This window comes from Oncorhynchus clarkii, chromosome 31, assembly GCF_045791955.1.
Source record: "Oncorhynchus clarkii lewisi isolate Uvic-CL-2024 chromosome 31, UVic_Ocla_1.0, whole genome shotgun sequence".
In the NCBI taxonomy this organism is placed as follows: Eukaryota; Metazoa; Chordata; class Actinopteri; order Salmoniformes; family Salmonidae; genus Oncorhynchus; species Oncorhynchus clarkii.
Genome location: NC_092177.1, coordinates 25885508 through 25907337, shown reverse-complemented (window position 1 = coordinate 25907337; position 21830 = coordinate 25885508). Strand labels below are relative to the sequence as shown.

The 21830-nt window shown below is 44.3% G+C and overlaps 1 protein-coding gene across 1 annotated transcript in view; it reads right to left on the bottom strand.

Moving 5' to 3' along the window:
- Window positions 1-21223, bottom strand: part of LOC139390772 (short transient receptor potential channel 7-like) — a 74482-nt gene extending 53259 nt beyond the window's left edge. The window contains exons 1-3 of the mRNA XM_071138135.1: window positions 20790-21223; window positions 10221-10983; window positions 643-825 (exon numbers count right to left, since the gene is read on the bottom strand). Of these exons, the coding sequence (XP_070994236.1) occupies window positions 643-825; window positions 10221-10983; window positions 20790-21223 (1380 nt within the window). The remainder of the gene's footprint in view (window positions 1-642; window positions 826-10220; window positions 10984-20789) is intronic.
- Window positions 21224-21830: the final 607 nt, after the last annotated feature.

Genomic DNA, 21830 nt, shown 5'->3' with positions numbered 1-21830 from the left:
GGTTCTCTATGGTGTAGTAGGTCAGGGCGTGACTAGGGGGTGTTCTAGTTTAAATTTTCTATGTTGGTGTTTTGTATGGTTCCCAATTAGAGGCAGCTGGTAATAGTTGCCTCCAATTGGGGATCATATTTAGGTAGCCATTTTTCCCACCTGTGTTTGTGGGATATTGTTTTGTGTTTGTGCACCACTACTTTCACATTTTGTTATTGGTTTATTGTTTTTGTTTAAAGTTTCACCGTAATAAAGATGTGGAACTTCCATCACGCTGCGCCCTTGGTCCGCTCACTACGACGATTGTGACAGATGGACTCACTAAACACATGCTTCGCTTGTAAATGATATCTGAGTGTTGGAGCTTGGCTGTGGCAATCTGTTAATTAAAAAAATAGAAAATATGGCCATCTGGTTTGCTTAATATAAGGAATTTGAAATGATTTATACTTGTACTTTGACTTTTGATACTTAAGTATATTTTTTTTATGTATCTTTACTTTTACTCAAGTATGAAAATTGGGTACTTTTTACACCACTGATACTTTCAGATAAATACTGGCATGTAAACTAAAACAAAATGTAACGTTAGTCATTTACAACAGTGTCAAGCAATGCAGTCAGGTTGCAGTCCTGGTTAGGGTTTCTCACCTTTTTGACCTCATATTTAATGGCCAGTTTGACGCGTTCGAGGCAGGGCCGGTTGTTTTCGCTGGGCGGGGAATTGTCCACGTCACCGTTCAAGATGGCCTCCACCTCCTCTGTGTCTCTGCACTGGTCCAACACCCCCACGACAAAGTCCTTACACTGCATGGACAACTTTCTGTAGTCATTCTATGGAGAGAGAGAAAGGAAGTGAGGGGGAGGTTGAATGGTGGGAGGATAGAGATTGAGGCCGAGAAAGGGATACATGAAAATAGCAAGGATGGAAAGAGAGGAGAGAAAAGGGGAGGGAGAAGGAAAGAGATATTAATCAAATGTATTTATATAGCCCTTCTTACATCAGCTGATATATCAAAGTGCTGTACAGAAACCCAGCCTAAAACCCCAAACAGCAAGCAATGCAGGTGCAGAAGCACGGTGGCTAGGAAAAACTCCCTAGAAAGGCCAAACCTAGGAAGAAACCTAGAGAGGAACCAGGCTATGAGGGGTTGCCAGTCCTCTTCTGGCTGTGTCGGGTGGAGATTATAACAGAACATGGCCAAGATGTTCAAATGTTCATAAATGACCAGCAGGGTCAAATAATAATAATCACAGTAGTTGTGGAGGGTGCAGCAAGTCAGCACCTCAGGAGTAAATGTCAGTTGGCTTTTCATAGCCGATCATTAAGAGTATCTCTACCACTCCTGCTGTCTCTAGAGAGTTGAAAATAGCAGGTCTGGGACAGACAGGTAGCACGTCTGGTGAACAGGTCAGGGTTCCATAGCCGCAGGCAGAACAGTTGAAACGGGAGCAGCAGCATGGCCAGGTGGACTAGGGCCAGCAAGGAGTCATCATGCCAGGTAGTCCTGGGGCATGGTCCTAGGGCTCAGGTCCTCCGAGAGAAAGAAAGAAAGAGAGAATTAGAGAGAACATACTTACATTTACACAGGACACCAGATAAGACAGGAGAAATACTCCAGATATAACAGACCGACCCTAGCCCCCGACACATAAACTACTGCAGCATAAATTCTGGAGGCTATTAAAGAGCAACTGAAAGATATGAACAACTTCTCTGATAGAAAACAGTCTATGTGGAATCAATATGGGGGGGGGGGGTGTTCTACTAAGTTATATGGAATTGTTTTAAGAAGGTCAAACTAACAATCATTTAGCTATTTGATTTGAAGTGTTAAAAAAAATAGCAAAAAAACATTTGATTAAACATTATTTTTGGCCTTCCTATTTGCCCATACAAACGCATTGACTAACAGATTCACTACATGCAACAACAGATAGTCCCCCAAAAATACAAAGGAAGTTTGTTTTGAGTGTCTGTCCTTTATCTGAGAAACATAACAAAGATCAGGAAAAATGTGTTATTTTTTTTGGACATGTGTTAACCCCTTATTTTTGGAACTAACCAGTGTCCATATATGCTCCAGTTATTTGTTCAACTGCTACCGGGGGACCTTCTGATCAGTCTTCTGAGGCCTGTGGGCGTCCTAGAGTAAAACCTCACCTTTACACAGATGGGTCATAGTAGTGTGTAGCCCAAACTGCTCAGACGCTACAGACAGAAGTTGGCAGATCAGCTGTACCAACTTCAGACAAGTCCCAAGATGCTTGTGGGGGTCATAGAGAACACACACCATCGTGTTAGTGAGAGGTCATAATAGTTTGTAGGCCAAACCATTCGGACGCTCCGGTAGAGTAGTCCACTCTGGCTTGGTCACCTTTCACCGCAGATGGTGTTACATAGGCGGATGTTGTCGATACAATGCAAAACAACAAATATCTCTAGTTTAAACTGACAGATTTTTATGGGTAATTTGTATTATGTTTATAAGATTTCCGCGGGGTGCGGACATCGACCTTAGAGTTAATAGGATAATTTTGGTCATAAAGTCAGACTTCTACAAAAGTGAGATCTGCAAGACCATTTGGAAAAGATTGTATGTCACATAATGAAAGGTACTGAGCTTTCCTTGGGTTGGGTTCATTTCAATCCTTCCCACAGCTGGCAGCACTCAAGTAATCATTAATTTGGAGTGCAGCTGCACACGACCCAATCATATTACCCATGGTCAATTTGGTTTGACATCTGATATCCATATGTGGGGATAGTAAGGGACCATCAGTAAATGACACAATGTACATGCAACAATATTTTTAAATGTCAATAGCTTAAAACGTCAAGAACATTTCAATGACTTAAAAACCTCTAACCAACTCTAAATTGTAAAAATGAATCTACAAATATTGAAAGCATTTAATAAGATAACTAAAAGATGTGCAGCATGAAAATATTGTTCCATTTACACTGTGCAATTTATTGATGATCCCTAACTAGCCCCATAGATATGCTATCCAAAGTATTACCAACTTTGCCACGGTCACCCATGGCTGATTGAAACTAATTGGGGGAAAAAGTTGACTAGCTTCCTAGCTAGCCTAGAGGCTACTTCCAGAAACAAGACCTGGTTAGACTGTTTCTAGATGGGGGAGTGACTATTTGGGTTTCCATTTTGGCATAGTGAAAGTACAAACACTTCCCTTGTTACAACACACACACAAGAGACACGCACGTCAAAGCACACCTCCAAGACTCAAATATTTCTCTCAGTCGCATTTCCTAATGAGGAAAATTGAAACCCAGGCTAAATCAGGAATTTCAGCCCCCCCTTAACCTCTTTGATCTCTAGGGGCGCTATTTCATTTTTGGATAAAAAACGTTCCCGTTTTAAGCGCGATATTTTGTCACGAAAAGATGCTCGACTATGCATATTCTTGACAGTTTTTGAAAGAAAACACTCTGAAGTTTCAGAATCTGCAAAGATATTGTCTGTAAGTGCCCCAGAACTCATTCTACAGGCGAAACCAAGATGATGCATCAACCAGGAAATGATCAGAATTTCTGAAGCTCTGTTTTCCATTGTCTCCTTATATGGCTGTGATTGCGCAAGGAATGAGCCTACACTTTCTGTCGTTCCCCCAAAGTGTTAGCAGCATTGTGACGTATTTGTAGGCATATCATTGGAAGATTGACCATAAGAGACTACATTTTCCAAGTGTCCGCCTGGTGTCCCTGCGTCGAAATTGGAGCGTAAAGCCAGGTGCAATTATTTTTCCATTTGAGAGCAAGGAGAAACCAGGCTTCCACGAAGGATATATCATTGAAGAGATATGTGGAAAAACACCTTGAGGATTGATTCTAAACCACGTTTGCCATGTTTCAGTCGATATTATGGAGTTAATTTGGAAAAAAGTTCGCGTTTTGAGGGCTGAATTTTCGTTTTTTTTTTTTTTTTTTTTTTTTTTTTTTTGGTAGCCAAATGTGATGTACAAAACGGAGCTATTTCTAATACACAAAGAATCTTTTAGGAAAAACGGAGCATCTGCTATCTAACTGAGAGTCTCCTCATTGAAAACATCAGAAGTTCTTCAAAGGTAAGTTATTTTATTTGAAGGCTTTACTTGTTTTTGTGATAGTTGCCTGCTAAATGCTAACGCTAATGCTAACGCTAATGCTAACGCTAAATGCTACGCTAGCTAGCTACTGTTACACAAATGATTGTTTTCCTATGGTTGAAAAGCATATTTTGAAAATCTGAGATGACAGTGTTGTTAACAAAAGGCTAAGCTTGAGAGCTAGCATATTTATTTCATTTCATTTGCGATTTTCATGAATAGTTAACGTTGCGTTATGGTAATGAGCTTAGGTCTATAAATAGAATCCCGGATCCGGGTTTGGTCGTCGCAACAGGTTAAAGGAGCAGGAGATAAGGAGACGCGAGAGATGAGTGGTAGAATGTTCCTGTGTAGGGAGAGAAGAGAGAGATGAGTGGTAGAATGTTCCTGTAGAGGGAGAGAAGAGAGAGATGAGAGTGGTAGAATGTTCCTGTGTAGGGAGAGAAGAGAGAGACGAGAGTGGTAGAATATTCCTGTAGAGGGAGAGAAGAGAGAGATGAGAGTGGTAGAATGTTCCTGTAGAGGGAGAGAAGAGAGAGATGAGAGTGGTAGAATGTTCCTGTAGAGGGAGAGAAGAGAGAGATGAGAGTGGTAGAATGTTCCTGTAGAGGGAGAGAAGAGAGAGATGAGAGTGGTAGAATGTTCCTGTAGAGGGAGAAAAGAGAGAGATGAATGGTAGAATGTTCCTGTAGAGAGATGAGTGGTAGAAAGTTCCTGTGCAGCTAGTGTTTGTATAATGACTTGACTAGCCGTTGGAAAACCAGGTGCAGCTCTGGAGACAATTTCACAGCTTTCAGCTCTGACATCACACTCCCCCTCTCCTTCTCTCCCATCCCTTCATATTGTGCCATCTCTCTTTCACAAACATTTTGATTCATTTTCCAAACACTCCCTCTCCCTCTCTAAACCCCAAATATCTCTTCCTATCTCATTCTTATATTTCTCTGCCTCGTTCATCCATTCACCCATTGCTCCTTCTTCCATCCTTCCATACTCCCGCCTCCTTATGTGCTCCCTTGAACCCCACAGAGCTCTGCAGGCCAGTGCTTGAGGTCCCTCAGATATGCTAACACACACATAAACACTCATAAACAAACAACCACACACCCACAAATTCAAGCTTGACACATGCACTCACCCCCATGCGTGTGGACATGAACATGCGTGCACACAACAAAGAATCCATCAGTATATTTCATTTGCACGAAAACATACCAAATCTGCCAACCAATGCCTCCAGGACCAGTCAAAATGGTTTGTCGAGCTAAATGTCGACAGAGACTGAAATGCATATTTTTAATATTTTTTATTTAGTATAGGCTTTCTTTTTTTCACTTAGGTTCGTATTGTGGAGTAACTACTATGTTGGTGATCCATCTCGGTGTCCCCCTATCACAGCCGTTAAACTCTGTAACTGTTTTAAAGTGACCATTGGCTTCATGGTAAAATCCCTGAGAAGTTTCCTTCCTCTCTGGCAACTGAGTTACGAAGGATGCCTGTATCTTTGTAGTGACTGGGTGTATTGTATTGATGTAATTAATAACTTCACCATGCTCAAAAGGATATTCAACATCTGTTTTTTTTTATTTTGACCCATCTACCAATAGGTGCTCTTCTTTGTGAGCCATTGGAAAACCTCCCTGGTCTTTGTGGTTTAATCTGTGTCTAAAGTTCACTGCTATATCAGCACAATATCACCAAGTAAAACTCTCAGTATGTTGTCTATCACTAGCAGCACCATATCACCAAGTAAAACTCTCAGTATGGTGTCTATCACTAGCAGCACCATATCACCAAGTAAAACTCTCCGTATGGTGTCTATCACTAGCAGCACCATACCACCAAGTAAAACTCTCAGTATGTGGAAATATAATTGGTGAATAAAGGTGACTCGGATTCTGATGAAGGGGAGGAGCCAGGTTAAAGAGGATTTTTAAGCCTTGAAACAATTGAAACATTGATCATGTATGTGTGAATTAAGGTGATTCTGATTCATTGATACTGAGTGTGTGTATGCATGTGTGTGTGTGTGTCTGTCTGTCCTGTCCAGGGACACTACAGGAGAGCGATGGACCTGTCTAGCCGGTCGGGGGACAGACAAAGCCAAACTAATGTAAGATGAATGTGGGACTTGTTACAAATTATCTGCATCAAATTCACAGCATCAAAATGAACACACATATAACACTATGACCCTAGTCTTATCTCTACCATAGACACATTGTCTGCTACAATCCCTATCCCTAACATTAGGACCACATTGTGTGTTGTCCCTATCACCTTAACCCACTTGGACAATATATGACACCTTGTCAACATCACCCGGGACAACAGCCAGGCGGCAGCGTAGCCTTGTGGTTAGAGTGTTGGACTAGTAACCGAAAGGTTGCAAGTTCGAGCCCCGAGCTGATAAGGTACAAATATGTCTTTCTGCCCCTGAACAAGGCATTTAACCGACTGTTCCTAGGCCGTCATTGAAAATAAGAATTTGTTCTTAACTGACTTGCCTAATTAAATTTAAAAAATAAAAACAGGGCTGATACTGCACATAACCACACAAACACTGCAGAGGGCAATGACATCACTGGTGGCAACTGCACCTGTTAGATTCGTCATGTCCTTCCTTTCATTGAAATAGAGGTTAGAGAGAGGGAAAGATGGATGAGAGGGAGGTTAGAGTGAGAGGGAGAGAGAAGATTGGAGGATGAGAGGGAGGTTAGAGTGAGAGGGAGGGAGAGAGATGGAGGATGAGAGGGAGTAGAGAGAGCGAGATGGGTTATAATGAATGTGTAATGAGAGAGATGGAGGATGAGAGGGAGGTTAGAGTGAGAGGGAGAGAGAGATGGAGGATGAGGGGGAGGTTAGAGTGAGAGGGAGAGAGAAGATTGGAGAGGGAGAGGGAGGAGAGAGTGAGACAGGTTATAATGAATGTGTAATGAGAGAGATGGAGGATGAGAGGGAGGAGATAGAGGGAGAGGGAGGAGAGAGAGGGAGAGGGAGGAAAGAAAGCGAGATGGGTTATAATGAATGTGTAAGGAGAGAGATGGAGGATGAGAGGGAGGTTAGAGTGAGAGGGAGAGAGAAGATTGGAGAGAGAGAGGGAGGAGAGAGAGCGAGATGGGTTATAATGAATGTGTAATGAGAGAGATGGAGGGTAATAGAACTACATCCCCCAGGAGACTATTTCTCATTTACAGGGAAGCAGACAGACAGACAGCTCTAGTCACGACAAATGCCGACCCAAGCACCCGTCTGGACTGCACCCTTCTCCTCACTTTACCTGACCCCCCCAATGCCAAAATGTTCCCCTCTGCCTCCCCTCCCTCCCATAGCTTCTGGGCTTAAATCATGTTCCTGTCCTTGTGGCTGTATATCCCACACTGCAGCATGAAACTCAAGATCCAATTGTGTGCTGTTAACACGTTAACGTGTGTACAGTATGAGTGTATACAGTGCCTTTGGAAAGTATTCAGACCCCTTGACTTTATCCACATTTTGTTATGTGACAGCCTTATTCTAAAATTATTCTACATTTTTATTCATCAATCTACACACAATACCCCATAATGAAAAAGTAAAAACAGGTTTTCAGAAAAATAATTATGATAAATATCACATTTACATAAGTATTCAGACCCTTTGGCAGCGATTACAGCCTCGAGTCGTCTTGGGTATGACGCTACAAGCTTAGCACACCTGTATTTGGGGAGTTTCTCCCATTCTTCTATGCAAATCCTCTCAAATCCTCTCAAAGGAACAAACAGATCCTCTGATGGGGAGTGTCGCTGCACAGCTATTTTCAGGTCTCTACTGAGATGTTAGATCGTGTTCCAAGTCCAGGGTCTGGCTGGGCCATTCAAGAACATTCAGAGTCCCGAAGCCACTCCTGCGTTGTCTTGGCTGTGTGCTTAGGGTCATTGTCCTGTTGGAAGGTGAACCTTCACCCCAGTCTAAGGCCAAGAGCGCTCTGGAGCAGGTTTACATCAAGGATCTCTCTATACTTTGCCCCATTCATCTTTCTCTTGATCCTGACTAGTCTCCCAGTCCCTGCCGCTGAAAAACATCCCCACAGCATGATGCTGCCACCACCATGCTTCACCGTAGGGATGGTGCCAGGTTTCCTCCAGACGTGACGCTTGGTATTCAGGCCAAAGAGTTCCATCTTGGTTTCATCAGACCAGAGAATCTTGTTTCTCATAGTCAGAGTCCTTTAGGTGCCTTTTAGCAAACTCAAAGCAAGCTGTCATGTGCCTTTTACTGAGGAGTTGCTCAGTTTGGTCGGGCGGCCAGCTCTAGGAAGAGTCTTGGTGGTTCCAAACTTCTTCCATTTAAGAATGATGGAGGTCACTGTGTTCTTGGGAACCTTCAATGCTGCAGAAATGTTTGGGTACCCTTCCTCAGATCTGTGCCATGACACAATCCTGTCTCGGAGCTCTATGGACAATTACTTCAACCTCATGGCTTGGTTTTTGCTCTGACATGCTGTCACCTGTGGGACCTTATGTAGACAGGTGTGTGCATTTCCAAATCATGTCCAATCAATTTAATTGACCACGGGTGGACTCCAATCAAGTTGTAGAAACATCTCAAGGATGATCAATGGAAACAGGATGCATCTGAGCTAAATTTTGAGTTTCACAACAAAGGGTCTGAATTCTTTAGTAAAGAAGATATTTTATTTTGTATTTTTTATAATTTTGCAAACATTTCTAAAAACCTGTTTTCTCTTTGTCATTATGGGGTATTGTGTGTAGATTGATGAGGAATCTTTTTTTATTTAATCAATTTTAGAATAAGGATGTAATGTAACAAAATGTGGGAAAAGGGGTCTGAATACTTTCTGAATGCACCTGGTGTATGTTTCTGCATGCATGCATGTGTGTGTGTGTGTAGAAGTAGTGAGTCAGAAAAGCAAACCAGCCTCAGTCCTGAGCCAAAGACTCCTAGCAGAGAAGATCGATCATTACAGCAGATGATGGAGCAGAAAATCCTACTGGAGGGGGCCTCCCGGGTGGCGCAGTGGTTAAGGGCGCTGTACTGCAGCGCCAGCTGTGCCATCAGAGTCCTGGGTTCGCGCCCAGGCTCTGTCGTAACCGGCCGCGACCGGGAGGTCTGTGGGGCGACGCACAATTGGCCTAGCGTCGCCCGGGTTAGCGAGGGCTTGGTCGGTAGGGGTGTCCTTGTCTCATCGCGCACCAGCGACTCCTGTGGCGGGCTGGGCGCAGTGTATGCTAGCCAAGGTGGCCAGGTGCACGGTGTTTCCTCCGGCGCATTGGTGCGGCTGGCTTCCGGGTTGGATGTGCCCTGTGTTAAAGAAGCAGCGGCTTGGTTGGTTGTGTATCGGAGGACGCATGACATTCAACCTTCGTCTCTCCCGAGCCCGTACGGGAGTTGTAGCGATGAGACAAGATAGTAGCTACTACAACAATTGGATACCATGAAATTGGGGAGAAAAAGGGGTAAAATTCAAAAAAAAAAAAAGAAAATCCTACTGGCAACATATGGATCCTCCCTCACTCACTCACTCACTCACTCACACTCAGACTCAGACTCACTCACTCACTCAGAGATACTGCTCTCTGTTCCTACACAAGTATCAAAGCATACCGCTGATCAAATCAGTTCTGGAGAGTCCCATTGTTGTGTGTATCGGGTCCACATGGTCCAAACACACCAAGACATTCGTAAAGAGGGCAAACAAAGCCTAAACTAAAAAGATATATGTGTTCTGATCTCTCTCCTGAAACTCGGTCTCTAGTGTGTGTGTTTTCTGTTTAGTGTGTCTGTGTGTGTGTTTGCGTGTGTGTGTTGTCTTTGTTTTGTGTTCCATCATCTCTCACCTTAAACTCAGTCTCTATGTTAGCCAGTCTGGCCTGTTAAACTCACCTTAAACTTAGTCTCTATGTTAGCCAGTCTGGCCTGTTAAACTCACTTTGAACTCAGTCTCTATGTTAGCCAGTCTGGCCTGTTAAACTCACCTTAAACTCAGTCTCTATGTTAGCCAGTCTGGCCTGTTAAACTCACTTTAAACTCAGTCTCCATGTTAGCCAGTCTGGCCTGTTAAACTCACCTTAAACTCAGTCTCTATGTTAGCCAGTCTGGCCTGTTAAACTCACCTTAAACTCAGTCTCTATGTTAGCCAGTCTGGCCAGTTCGTTGCTGAGCTCCAGCGAGGTGAATACAGGGTCCTCACTAGACAGGGACAGGTAGGCAGCACTGGCCAGCCCTTTATAAGCGTTCATCCTGGAGCGCGAGTGGCTGAACGAGTCCCTTCTCTGCTTCTCTGCACACTCATTGCACATACAGAAGTAGTCATGAGGCTTCTCAATGCGGGCCCCCTTGGTGAGCAGGATATGTACAATCTCATATTCCTGACAGTGTGCTGCTAGGATGATAGGGGTGACGTCGTGAGAAAACCGAGTCCCGTCTTCGTCGTAAGCGTAAAAATCGTCATCCCGTAGCTCCTGTTCAAGGGGACTCAAAGAGAGCCGCAGCCCCTGGCTAAATGCCGGGTTCCCCAATATGGCTTCCACAATACGCACATACCCTTTAGATATAGCCAATAGGAGCCCGTCACCCACTCTGGCTTGCCCCTCCTTCTTTAACAACAGCTCAGTCACTTCCAAGTGTTCGTTTCCCACCGCCAGCTGCAATGCATTCTGGCCCATGTAGTCCACACAGTTGAAGTTAAGGGTCTTGGACTCCTCCAGCATCTTGCGGACCACTGGGATGTTGCCGTACTCGGCGGCATCAAGGAAACCCTCTTCCTCAGGCGTCAGGGCCGAGCCACGCTCGTTAAACATGTAGGCGGGTCCTCGCACGGCTTGGCGACGCCCCTTCTCCCGCACTGTGGTGTGTCTCCGATGCATGGCTTCCACTCTAGAGAAGGGGGAGGAGGGAGGGAGGGAGGGCGAGAGAGACATAGAAATGGTTAAGCAAGGGGTATCCCTTTCCTGCTGTCAATGACCAAAAGCCTCATGGGTCGAAGGTTAATCATATTTTTCACAATTGTATTATTATTAAAGTTTAAAGGGAGAGAGAGGGAGAGAGAGGGAGAGAGAGGGAGAGAGAGAGAAAGGGAGAGAGAGGGAGAGAGAGGGAGAGAGGGAGAGAGAGAGGGAGAGAGGGAGAGAGAGAGAGAGGGAGAGAGAGAGAGAGAGAGAGAGAGAGAGAGAGAGAGAGAGAGAGAGAGAGAGAGAGAGAGAGAGAGAGAGAGAGAGAGAGAGAGAGAGAGAGAGAGAGAGAGAGAGAGAGAGAGAGAGAGAGAGAGAGAGAGAGAGAGAGAGAGAGAGAGAGAGAGAGAGAGAGAGAGAGAGAGAGAGAGAGAGAGAGAGAGAGAGAGAGAGAGAGAGAGAGAGAGAGAGAGAGAGAGAGAGAGAGAGACTGCTGTCACCCACAGCACATGGCTGACAGCAGAGCCTGGACCTGCTAGATCCTGGGCCAGATCAGGGCCCTGAGACAAAAATAATGATTTTCCAGAGAATATCCATATCTCAGGGAACTAGACCCATTACTAAGGTTTAAAAATAACCTCAACTGGAAACCAAACTGAGGCAGTGAAGGCAGTGAGGCAGAGATCCTGGACTTCCTGACAGGCCGCCCCCAGTTGGTAAGGGTAGATAACAACACATCCGCCACGCTGATCCTCAACACCCTCATGGGTGCGTGCTCAGTCCCCTCCTGTACTCCCTGTTCACTCATGACTGCACGGCCAGGCACGACTCCAACACCATCATTAAGTTTGTCGATGACACAACGGTGGTAGGCCTGATCACCAACAACGACGAGACAGCCTTTAGGGAGGAGGTCAGAGACCTGGCCGTGTGGTGCCAGGACAACAACCTCTCCCTCAACGTGATCAAGACAAAGGAGATTATTGTGGACTGCAGGAAAAGGAGGAACAAGCACGCCCCCATTCCCATCGACGGGGCTGGTTGAGAGCTTCAAGTTCCTTGGTGTCCACATCACCAACAAACTAACATGGTCCAAGCACACCAAGACAGTCGTGAAGAGAGCACGACAAAACCTATTCCCCCTCAGGAGACTGAACAGATTTGGTATGGGTCCTCAGATCCTCAAAAGGTTCTATAGCTGCACCATCGAGAGAATCCTGACTGGTTGCATCACTGCCTGGTATGGCAACTCCGACCGCAAGGCACTACAGAGGGTAGTGCGTACAGCTGGTATCAGAGGAAAGCCCTAAAAATTGTCAAAGACTCCAGCCACTCTAGTCATAGACTTTTCTCTCTGCTACCGCACGGCAAGCGGTACCGGAGTGAAAAGTCTGGGTCCAAGAGGCTTCTAAACAGTTTCTACCACCAAGCCATAAGACTCCTGAACACCTTATCAAATGGCCACCCAGACTATTTACATCACCCTCCCACCCCCCTCTTTTACACCGCTGCTACTCTCTGTGTATCATCTATACATAGTCACTTTAATAACTCTACCTACATATATATATTACCTCAAATACATTGACTCTGTACCGGTACCCCTCTGTATATAGTCTCGCTATTGTTATTTTACTGTTGCTCTTGAACTACTTGTTACTTTTATTTCTTATTCTTATCCGTATATATTTCCTTTTTTATTTAAACTGCATTGTTGGATAGGGGCTTGTAAGTCAGCATTTCACTGTAAGGTGAACCTGTTCTATTCAGCTCATGTGACAACTGAAATTAGATTTGATTTGATCTGAATGGCCTGAGAAAGACAGCACGCAGGGCATTTTACACCATTACAAAACAAATTTAAATTGAAATACATATTAAAATTTGGCTAAAACTTGTGTCATTAAATGTGTCGTTGAATTAATTTCACTTCATGGCAGAGAGGTGTGGGCTCCACATTCAAAACAAGATTTCACCCAATGGGACAAACACCCCTATAAAGCCTGAAACCATTGAGGTCTGTAAGAGGTCTGTAAGATTCTCCTACACGTCAAGAGGAAAACTACAAACAACACATGCAGGGCAGAAAAAGAGCTGAGCAAAGAAAACAGTCCCCTCATCCAGCTGGTCCTGCGGCTGAGTTCACAAACGTGTTCTACTAACAGCCTGAAGCCTCAAGACCAGAACATCCAATCAATCAGAATAAACGAAATTACAACAGTCAAAACAAAACTACATTACCTATTGGGAAACACAAGCACAAAGCAAAATGCATTGCAATCTGGCCCTAAATCAACAGTACACCGTGGCTAACTACTTGACCATGGTTACGGATTAAAACCTTAGAAAAACCTTGACAAAGTACAGGCTCAGTGAGCACAGCCTTGCCATTTAAATCAAATCAAATATAATTTGTCACATGCGCTGAAATGCTTACTTACAAGCTTTCACCAACAATGCAGTTCAATAAATAGAGTTAAAAAAATACCAAAAAAATCTAAGCGTAACACAAGAAAATAACAATAATGAGGATATATATTGGGGGTGTCGGTACCAAGTCAATGTGCGGGGATACAGGTTAGTAGAGGTCATTTGTAAAGTGACTATGCATAGATAATAAACAGCGACTAGCAACAGCGTAAAAATAAAGGAGGAGGCTTGGGGGTAGAAGCTGTTAAGGAGCCTTTTGGTCCTAGACGTGGCGCTCCGGTACCGCTTGCCGTGCGGTAGAAGAGAGAACTATGACTTATAGGTCCTGGATGTCAGGAAGCTTGGCCCCAATGAAGTACTGGGCCGTATGCGCTACTCTCTGTAGTGCCTTATGGTCAGATGTCGAGCAGTTGCATACCAGACGGTGATGTAACCGATCAGGATGCTCTCGATGGTACAGTTGTAGAGCTTTTTGAGGATCTGGGGCCCATGACAAATCTTTTCAGTCTCCTGAGGGGGAAAAGGTGTTGTCATGCCTTCTTCACAACTGTCTTGTTGTGTTTGGACCATGATAGTTCATTGGTGATGTGGACACCGAGGAGCTTGAATCTCTCGACCTGCTCCACTTCAGCCCCGTCGATGTTAATGGGGGCCTGTTCTGCCCTCCTTTTCCTTTAGTCCACGATCAGCTCCTTTGCCTTGCTCACATTGAGATAGAGGTTGTTGTAATGGAACCACACTGCCAGGTATCTGACCTCCTCCCTATAGGCTGTCTCATCGTTGTGATCAGGCCTACCACTGTTGTGTCGTCAGCAAACTTAATGATGGTGTTGGAGTCATGCTTGGCCATGCAGTCGTGGGTGAACAGAGAGTACAGGAGGGGACTAAGCACGCACCCCTGAGGGGCCCCCATGTTGAGGATAGCGTGGCAGATGTGTTGTTGCCTAAGTTGCAGAGGGATGTGTTTAGTCCCATGGTCCTTAGCTTAGTGATGAGCTTTGTTGGCACTGTGGTGTTGAACACTGAGCTGTAGTCAATGAATAGAATTCTCACTTAGGTGTTCCTTTTGTCCAGGTGGGAAAGGGCAGTGTGGAGTGCAATTGAGATTGCGGCATCTGTGGATCTGTTGGGGCGGTATGCGAATTGGAGTGGGTCTAGGGGTTCCTGCATGAGAAGGGTAGACACAGGGAAACCTGGATCCCTGTAGAGCACATATGTCAGAGTCAAGGCCCGCGGGCCACATCCGGCCCGCAAGAAGGTTTTTTACGGCCCCTGGGATGATCTTGATTTATTATTAGAACCGGCCCGCAGCAAGCCGGCAGCCCGCAGATCTTTTACACGCACCAATACTACATTTCCCACAATGCAAAGGTGACGCACCGAGCAGTAGGCTGCTTCATTTCAATATTTATTGGCACAGCAGTCGTCAGCATCACAGTAAAATTAACTTTCAGATACCCATCAAAAATGGCAAAACGGAAGGTGGATACTGAGAACCGGGGGTTTCAAACAAGGTGGGAGTCGGAGTATATGTTCACGAAGGTAGCTGGAAAACCTGTGTGTCTTCTGTGTGGAGAAAGTGTGGCGGTACTGAAAGAGTATAATCTGAGACGACATTATGAAACGAAACACGCGGACAAAAACAAGAATATGGACATGGAACAAAGGCTACAAAAGGCAGAGGAATTAAAACGAGGCCTCAAATCTCGACAGGCTCTGTTCAAAAAAGCCAAATCACAAGGCCAGGCTGCTGTCAAGGCCAGTTTTATTTTGGCAGAAGAGATCGCTAAATCAGCCCGGCCATTTACGGAGGGGGATTTCATCAAAAACTGCATGATTAAAGTTTGTGACGAAGTTTGCCCAGAAAAAAGGCAACTCTTTTTAAATGTGAGTCTGAGCAGAAACACCATTGCCGAGAGAGTAGACCAGTTGTCCATCAATCTAAAAGAGCAGCTTGTGAAAAAGGGAAAAGATTTTATTGCATATTCCTTGGCTGTGGATGAGAGCACCGACATTTCTGACATTGCCCAGTTGTCAATTTTCATCCGCGGAGTGGACTCCAACCTAAGCGTGACAGAGGAGTTTTTGGCTTTACGTCCTATGCATGGCACAACTACGGGGCATGATTTGTATGAAGAGGTGTCAAGATGTGTAAATGAGATGGAGCTGCCTTGGGAAAAACTCGTGGGTTTGACAACCGACGGAGCACCTGCGATGTGTGGACACAGGAGCGGACTGGTGGCGAAGATACGGGAAAAGATGCAAGAGGAAAACGCGACAGGTGAGCTGACAGCTTATCATTGTATCATACACCAGGAAGCGTTGTGCGGTAAAGCCTTGAAAATGGAGCATGTAATGAGCATCATCACGCGCACAGTTAACTTTATCAGAGCCAAAGGTTTGAATCACCGCCAGTTCAAGGCATTTCTGACGGAGTTAGAAACGGAGCATGGTGATTTGCCTTATCACACAGAGGTGCGATGGCTAAGCCAGGGAAAGGTGCTTCAAAGATGTTTCGAGCTTCGTGAGGAGATTTGTCTGTTCTTGGACAGCAAAGGGAAAGACACAACACAACTCCGAGACGAAATGTTTCTGTGTGAAATGGCTTTTCTGTGTGACATTACGAGTCATCTGAATGCAATAAACTTGCAGCTGCAGGGTCGGGATCGTGTCATCTCTGATATGTACAGTACAGTGAAGGCATTTAAAACCAAACTGACTCTGTGGGAGACGCAGATGCGGAAAGAAAATTTGAGCCACTTTCCCAGCTGCCAGACCATGAAAGAGAAGCTCTCTACCAGTGCGTTCCCGAGCACACAGTTGGCTGATAAAATAGGTATGCTTGCCGCTGACTTTCGACGCCGATTTGCTGACTTTGAAGCACAAAAAAGCAGGTTGGAACTGCTCGGTAACCCATTTGCTGTTGACGTGGAAAGCTCACCACCAAACCTCCAAATGGAGTTGATTGACCTCCAATGCAATGATGCACTGAGGGCAAAATATGCGGCAGTGGGTGCTGCGGAGTTCGCCCGTTTCCTCCCCGGCACAATGCCCCAGCTGCGCATCCAGGCTGCTCAAACGTTGTCTATGTTTGGCAGCACATACCTGTGTGAACAACTGTTTTCTTTGATGAACCTGAACAAAACATCACACAGAAGTCGACTTACTGCTGAACACCTCCACTCAATTCTGAGGATTTCTTCAGCTCAGAGCCTTACCCCGAACATTGATGAACTTGTGGAAAAGATGGGACACCACCAAGTATCACCCTCAACCTCAAACAAGTGAACATTACTGTGCAATCACATATTTAGAGTTTTTACTCAGTTCAAGTTTAAAAGTTAAAATTTAATATTTGTTTTCACTGCATGTTACTTCTCCTTAAACAAAGTGTTGTTTTTGATTAATAGATTTTTGCACTTTATTTTTTTGTATTTCAATCCAATTATATTTTAAAAATATTTCAGTTGAGTGGATGATAGAAAATTGCTATTATTGTTTTTTCTTTGAAGTAAATTTAGCCCACTTTTGCTAAAATAGAAAATATAGTCTACTGATGGTGCCTTGAATACCGGTTTCTTTCATTTAATGTTCATGTTATGGGGATATTTATATAAAGGAAATTTGTCTTTTGTGTCTGTTGAAAATTAAAGATTACTGACAGAGCCATAAGAAAATATTGCTTTATTTATCTGATCATATTGTAATATATTTGTTAGGTTTTCAGTAGGTTCAATTAGGTTCACTAGACTATATGCGTCATTTAAAAATTTTTCAATGAACATTCGAACAGTCCGGCCCTCGTCTTGTAGCTGATTTTTTTATTTGGCCCTCCGTCCATTTGACTTTGACACCCCTGCTGTAGAGGGAAGACTGTGCAACCATTGCACCACTGCAGAACCAGAGACAGAGCTGCATTTCCTGACAAAATGAAAAAAATATAAAACTATTAGAGAGTGTAATTTCCCCAAATTTCAAACCCTTATTCAAGGTTTCAAAGACCTCTCTGATGAGGATAGGCTACCAGTCCTGTTGGGGGAGGACGCAGAGAGCTGTGGGTTGGCAGCGCACTACATTACTGCCTGCCATAAGATGAGTGACAGTGTCTGACAGACCAACCAACCTGCACATGTCCTCTATGCCATTGTTATTGTTATTGTTGGTTGGTTATTTTGACCGTTGGTTATTGTTGTTACTGTTGTCCCGTTGAAAATATTGATGATTATTTATTAAATTATGTTATAATTGTAAATGAAAGGAAAACACTGCACACTGCTGCTCATGCTCATAGTTGATATTTATTTACAATGTTTCGACCCGTAGGCCTTCATCAGGCATCCATATCCCAGGTTAGGGATATACAACCTTCCACCCCCACCTATATCAAGGATATACGACCTTCCACCCCCACCTATATCCAGGATATACGATCTTCCACACCCACCTATATCCAGGATATACGACCTTCCACCCCCACCTATATCCAGTATATATGACCTTCCAGCCCCACCTGGGAGCATGAGCAGCAGTGTACAGTGTTTTCCTTTCTGTTTTCCATGAGTTTACTTTTAACTTCCGCACCTGAGGAAAGTACCTGGATGTGCGCATGTTCTTCAGCTTTTATAATTGTAAATTAAATCACTTAATCTCCAAGGTACGGTTTGGCAATATGTACATTGTTACGTCATGCCAATAAAGCAATTTGAATTTAATTGAGAGAGAGAGAGAGAGAGAGAGAGAGAGAGAGAGAGAGAGAGAGAGAGAGAGAGAGAGAGAGAGAGAGAGAGAGAGAGAGAGAGAGAGAGAGAGAGAGAGAGAGAGAGAGAGAGAGAGAGAGAGAGAGAGAGAGAGAGAGAGAGAGAGAGAGAGAGAGAGAGAGAGAGAGAGAGAGAGAGAGAGAGAGAGAGAGAGAGAGAGAGAGAGAGAGAGAGAGAGAGAGAGAGAGAGAGAGAGAGAGAGAGAGAGAGAGAGAGAGAGAGAGAGAGAGAGAGAGAGAGAGAGAGAGAGAGAGAGAGAGAGGGAAAACAAAGAGAAAGAGAGAGAGAAAACAAAGAGAAAACAAAGAGAGAGAGAGAGAGGGAAAACAAAGAGAAAGAGAGAGAGAGAGAGGGAAAACAAAGAGAAAGAGAGAGAGAAGGTGCAGAAATGGATGAATGAGAAAGCTGTGAAGACAGGTTGGTGGGAGAAGTTTAGGTTTGTATTCCTGGTCCTCTCTCTGTTGCTTCTCTCAGTCTGTGATGGCTCTCTCACACACACACACACGCACACAAACACATACACATACACACACACACGTACCAATGCACACACTCATACAGACACACAGCTTTGCATCAGTGAGCTCTCTTCATGTTGTCAGTCCCACATCCTTTGATGCCACTGGGCTGTGAGCAGGCTGACAGAGCAGTTAACACTATGTAGTGACTGTTATCTACGCTGGCTCAGAGGAACAGAGAAACCATCCATTAACCATTAACTCCACAACCAGTAGCCCCACTGAGACTTTGTAGTCACGCACGCACACACACACACACAGGTCAGGTCATAGGTTATGTTTAAATGATAAAGTCAATCTCAATGTGACTTGGAATTTAAAGGAACAGCGACGAGACTAGTGCAAAACATATGGTGAAGGAAACTCTGTCATGTTTCCACCAATGCAATGCTTTTTAACTATAGTAGTACATGAAAGAAGAATAAAGTTAGCTGCCTAGACAATTGTTTCCCTGTTAGATAGTGATAACTAGTGATGGTGATGAACAAGCGAGGTGTTTATGAAACATCATCTCCTGGCTCCATTTACCCACCACATTCACTAGCTTGAAAAAAACGATAATTTGAAAACCCAATTCTACTATTACCCAAAGTAAAATATATATATTTTTTAAATAACATAATTCATGTTGGTTTTTATTTGATTTTAGTTCGTTTTGGAGTCGAAGATAATAGTTTCTGTATGGTTTTAGTTTGTTAATTATTTTATTTCAGTATAGTAAATAGATTTTTCATAATTAGTTTTGGTTTTTGTTTCAGTTTCAGTTTGCTATAATAACACGCACACACACAAACTCACACACACACACACACTAAAAAAAAAACAGTTGAAGATCAAAGACCAGTAGCTACATTAAAGAGAGAATAAGAAGTAGCAATGTTCTGTCTCAGCCTGGGCTTTGGTCAGACCTAACTGAGAGCATGCGTGCTTCCTCTATTCAAAGACATTGCTTTCAAGGTGAATGATACGGTATCAAAGAGCAGACACGGTCCTGAGAGATCAAACGCAAACACACTGCAGGACTACATTGGGAATATCTCCTATTACATTTCCAATAGGCTATCTTGTCAAACTGGCTCATTTGCATACGGGCTCATTTACATGTTGGACTCAGCACAACAAGTGGCCCTGATTCGGTTCCTCACGCGACCAGCCGTTAATATATCGGTTCTCTGGTATCAATCAAGTCTCTCTCAACTCAAGGACAGACAGGCACCACGAACACGCTGTTGTGGTAGAATCCGTTACCCTCACCTTGGTGTCAAGGGCCAGAGTTAAGGCTTGACCCTTATTCTAAACCGAACCTTAGCAAGCAGTTGCTTATCAACAGATAGTTTGTTGACAGTATGGCCATCTGTAGAGCATCTACAGATGGACAATCCAGACTATCCACATAAAGTGTGACCCCTGGATCTGACTGAGGGGTTCGATTTATTTAGTTATTGGAATTAATTTTAGGGGATGGAATCCCCCTTCGCAGTCTTCAAAAAGAACACAGACCACTCAACTATTTTAACTGAGAATACAACATTACAATGCAAGAAATAATAACAAAAAGTAATCGTGTTAAAAATATTGAGTTACTGGTGCCGGGGAACTACAGTAGAACGCTGTCACTGGACAACACACCGACAAGGAACAACAGTAGAACGCTGTCACTGGACAACACACCGACAAGGAACTACAGTAGAACGCTGTCACTGGACAACACACCGACAAGGAACTACAGTAGAACGCTGTCACTGGACAACACACCAACAAGGAACTACAGTAGAACGCTGTCACTGAACAACACACTAACCACCGCTGTGTGCTCTCTGTAGCCTAGGGTGAAAACACTAAAGCCCCATACAAGACCAATGGGAGGAGTATATCTGGGTAGAATATGTCTGCACAATCCCAATATATAAGCAATCAAAAAATATGGCATTACTGTATTCACTCATCGTGAATAACATTTTGAGTATCCTATACATACACTACCCCACATGATTCAGTTTCCTGAATCCTTCTTTAACTACTAATTGTGTTTCCACATATGTGAATACGGTATAAACTTGTCTGAATGAATAAAAGAGTGGACTCACGGTGGCTGGGTCTCGCTGCTGTCTCGCGGCGGCTCTAGTAGCTTATCTGGATCTGCGCAGTGGTTCGTGTAATCATCTTGGTCCTGTCCGCGGGGGAGTCGCTGTCCGCGGTCCTGAAACGCTGCCGAGGGGACAGCTGTGGCTGCTGGGCGCGAATTCTGACTTTGGCGGAACGGAGCGCGTGTCTTCGTCAGGCGCTTGGTGAACTTTGGCGGGGTGAAGCGCGGGGAGTACCCAGGTTTGCAGTCCTCTTGAGACGGGTGGAGGCAGTCCTGAGGAGCCGGGGCTGGGTCTCGAAGCACCGGGGGACTGGAGAAGAAGTCCGGCGGCCGTGGAGGAGAGGGGGTTCCCGGGAGACCGGGTGGAGATGGACAGGGAGAGCACCTGAGCTGCGCTAGCTCGGTGCTGTCGTTTTCTTCTCCTTTGTCAGACATAGCGAGCAGCATAGGTTAGAGTTGTTATTTAAATATAGCGACAAAATTCTACATCTGAGACACAGAACATATATACATATGAATATATATATATGAATATATATATATATATATATTCACGTCAGGCTCAACAAGTTGAAGGCACAAGTTAATATTTTTCTCCAGCACGGGTTGGGACCGATAACACCACTGTTTCGCGCAGCAACTCTCACGCACGCGCAACAGGGAAGTCTACCCTAATTAACAAAGACACACAGACACACACCACACAGACACACAAACACACACACACACACACACACACACACACACACACACACACACACACACACACACACACACACACACACACACACACACACTGCACACGCAACTATCATATTTAAAATGCTAAATTGGGGGGAAAAAATAGGCCCTGAGATGGATGAAATCCTGAGTGCTTAGGCTGAAATAATACAACTGATACAGGCATTCAACTAGGGTCTCAGCTCTGGACTATAATCTATCACATTCTACCCACTAGCCTGTATTCTATGAATACTTTGTAGATTAATTAGAGCCTGATGCAGCATGAGGTCCTTATAGGAGTTTTATGGGTGAAGCATGC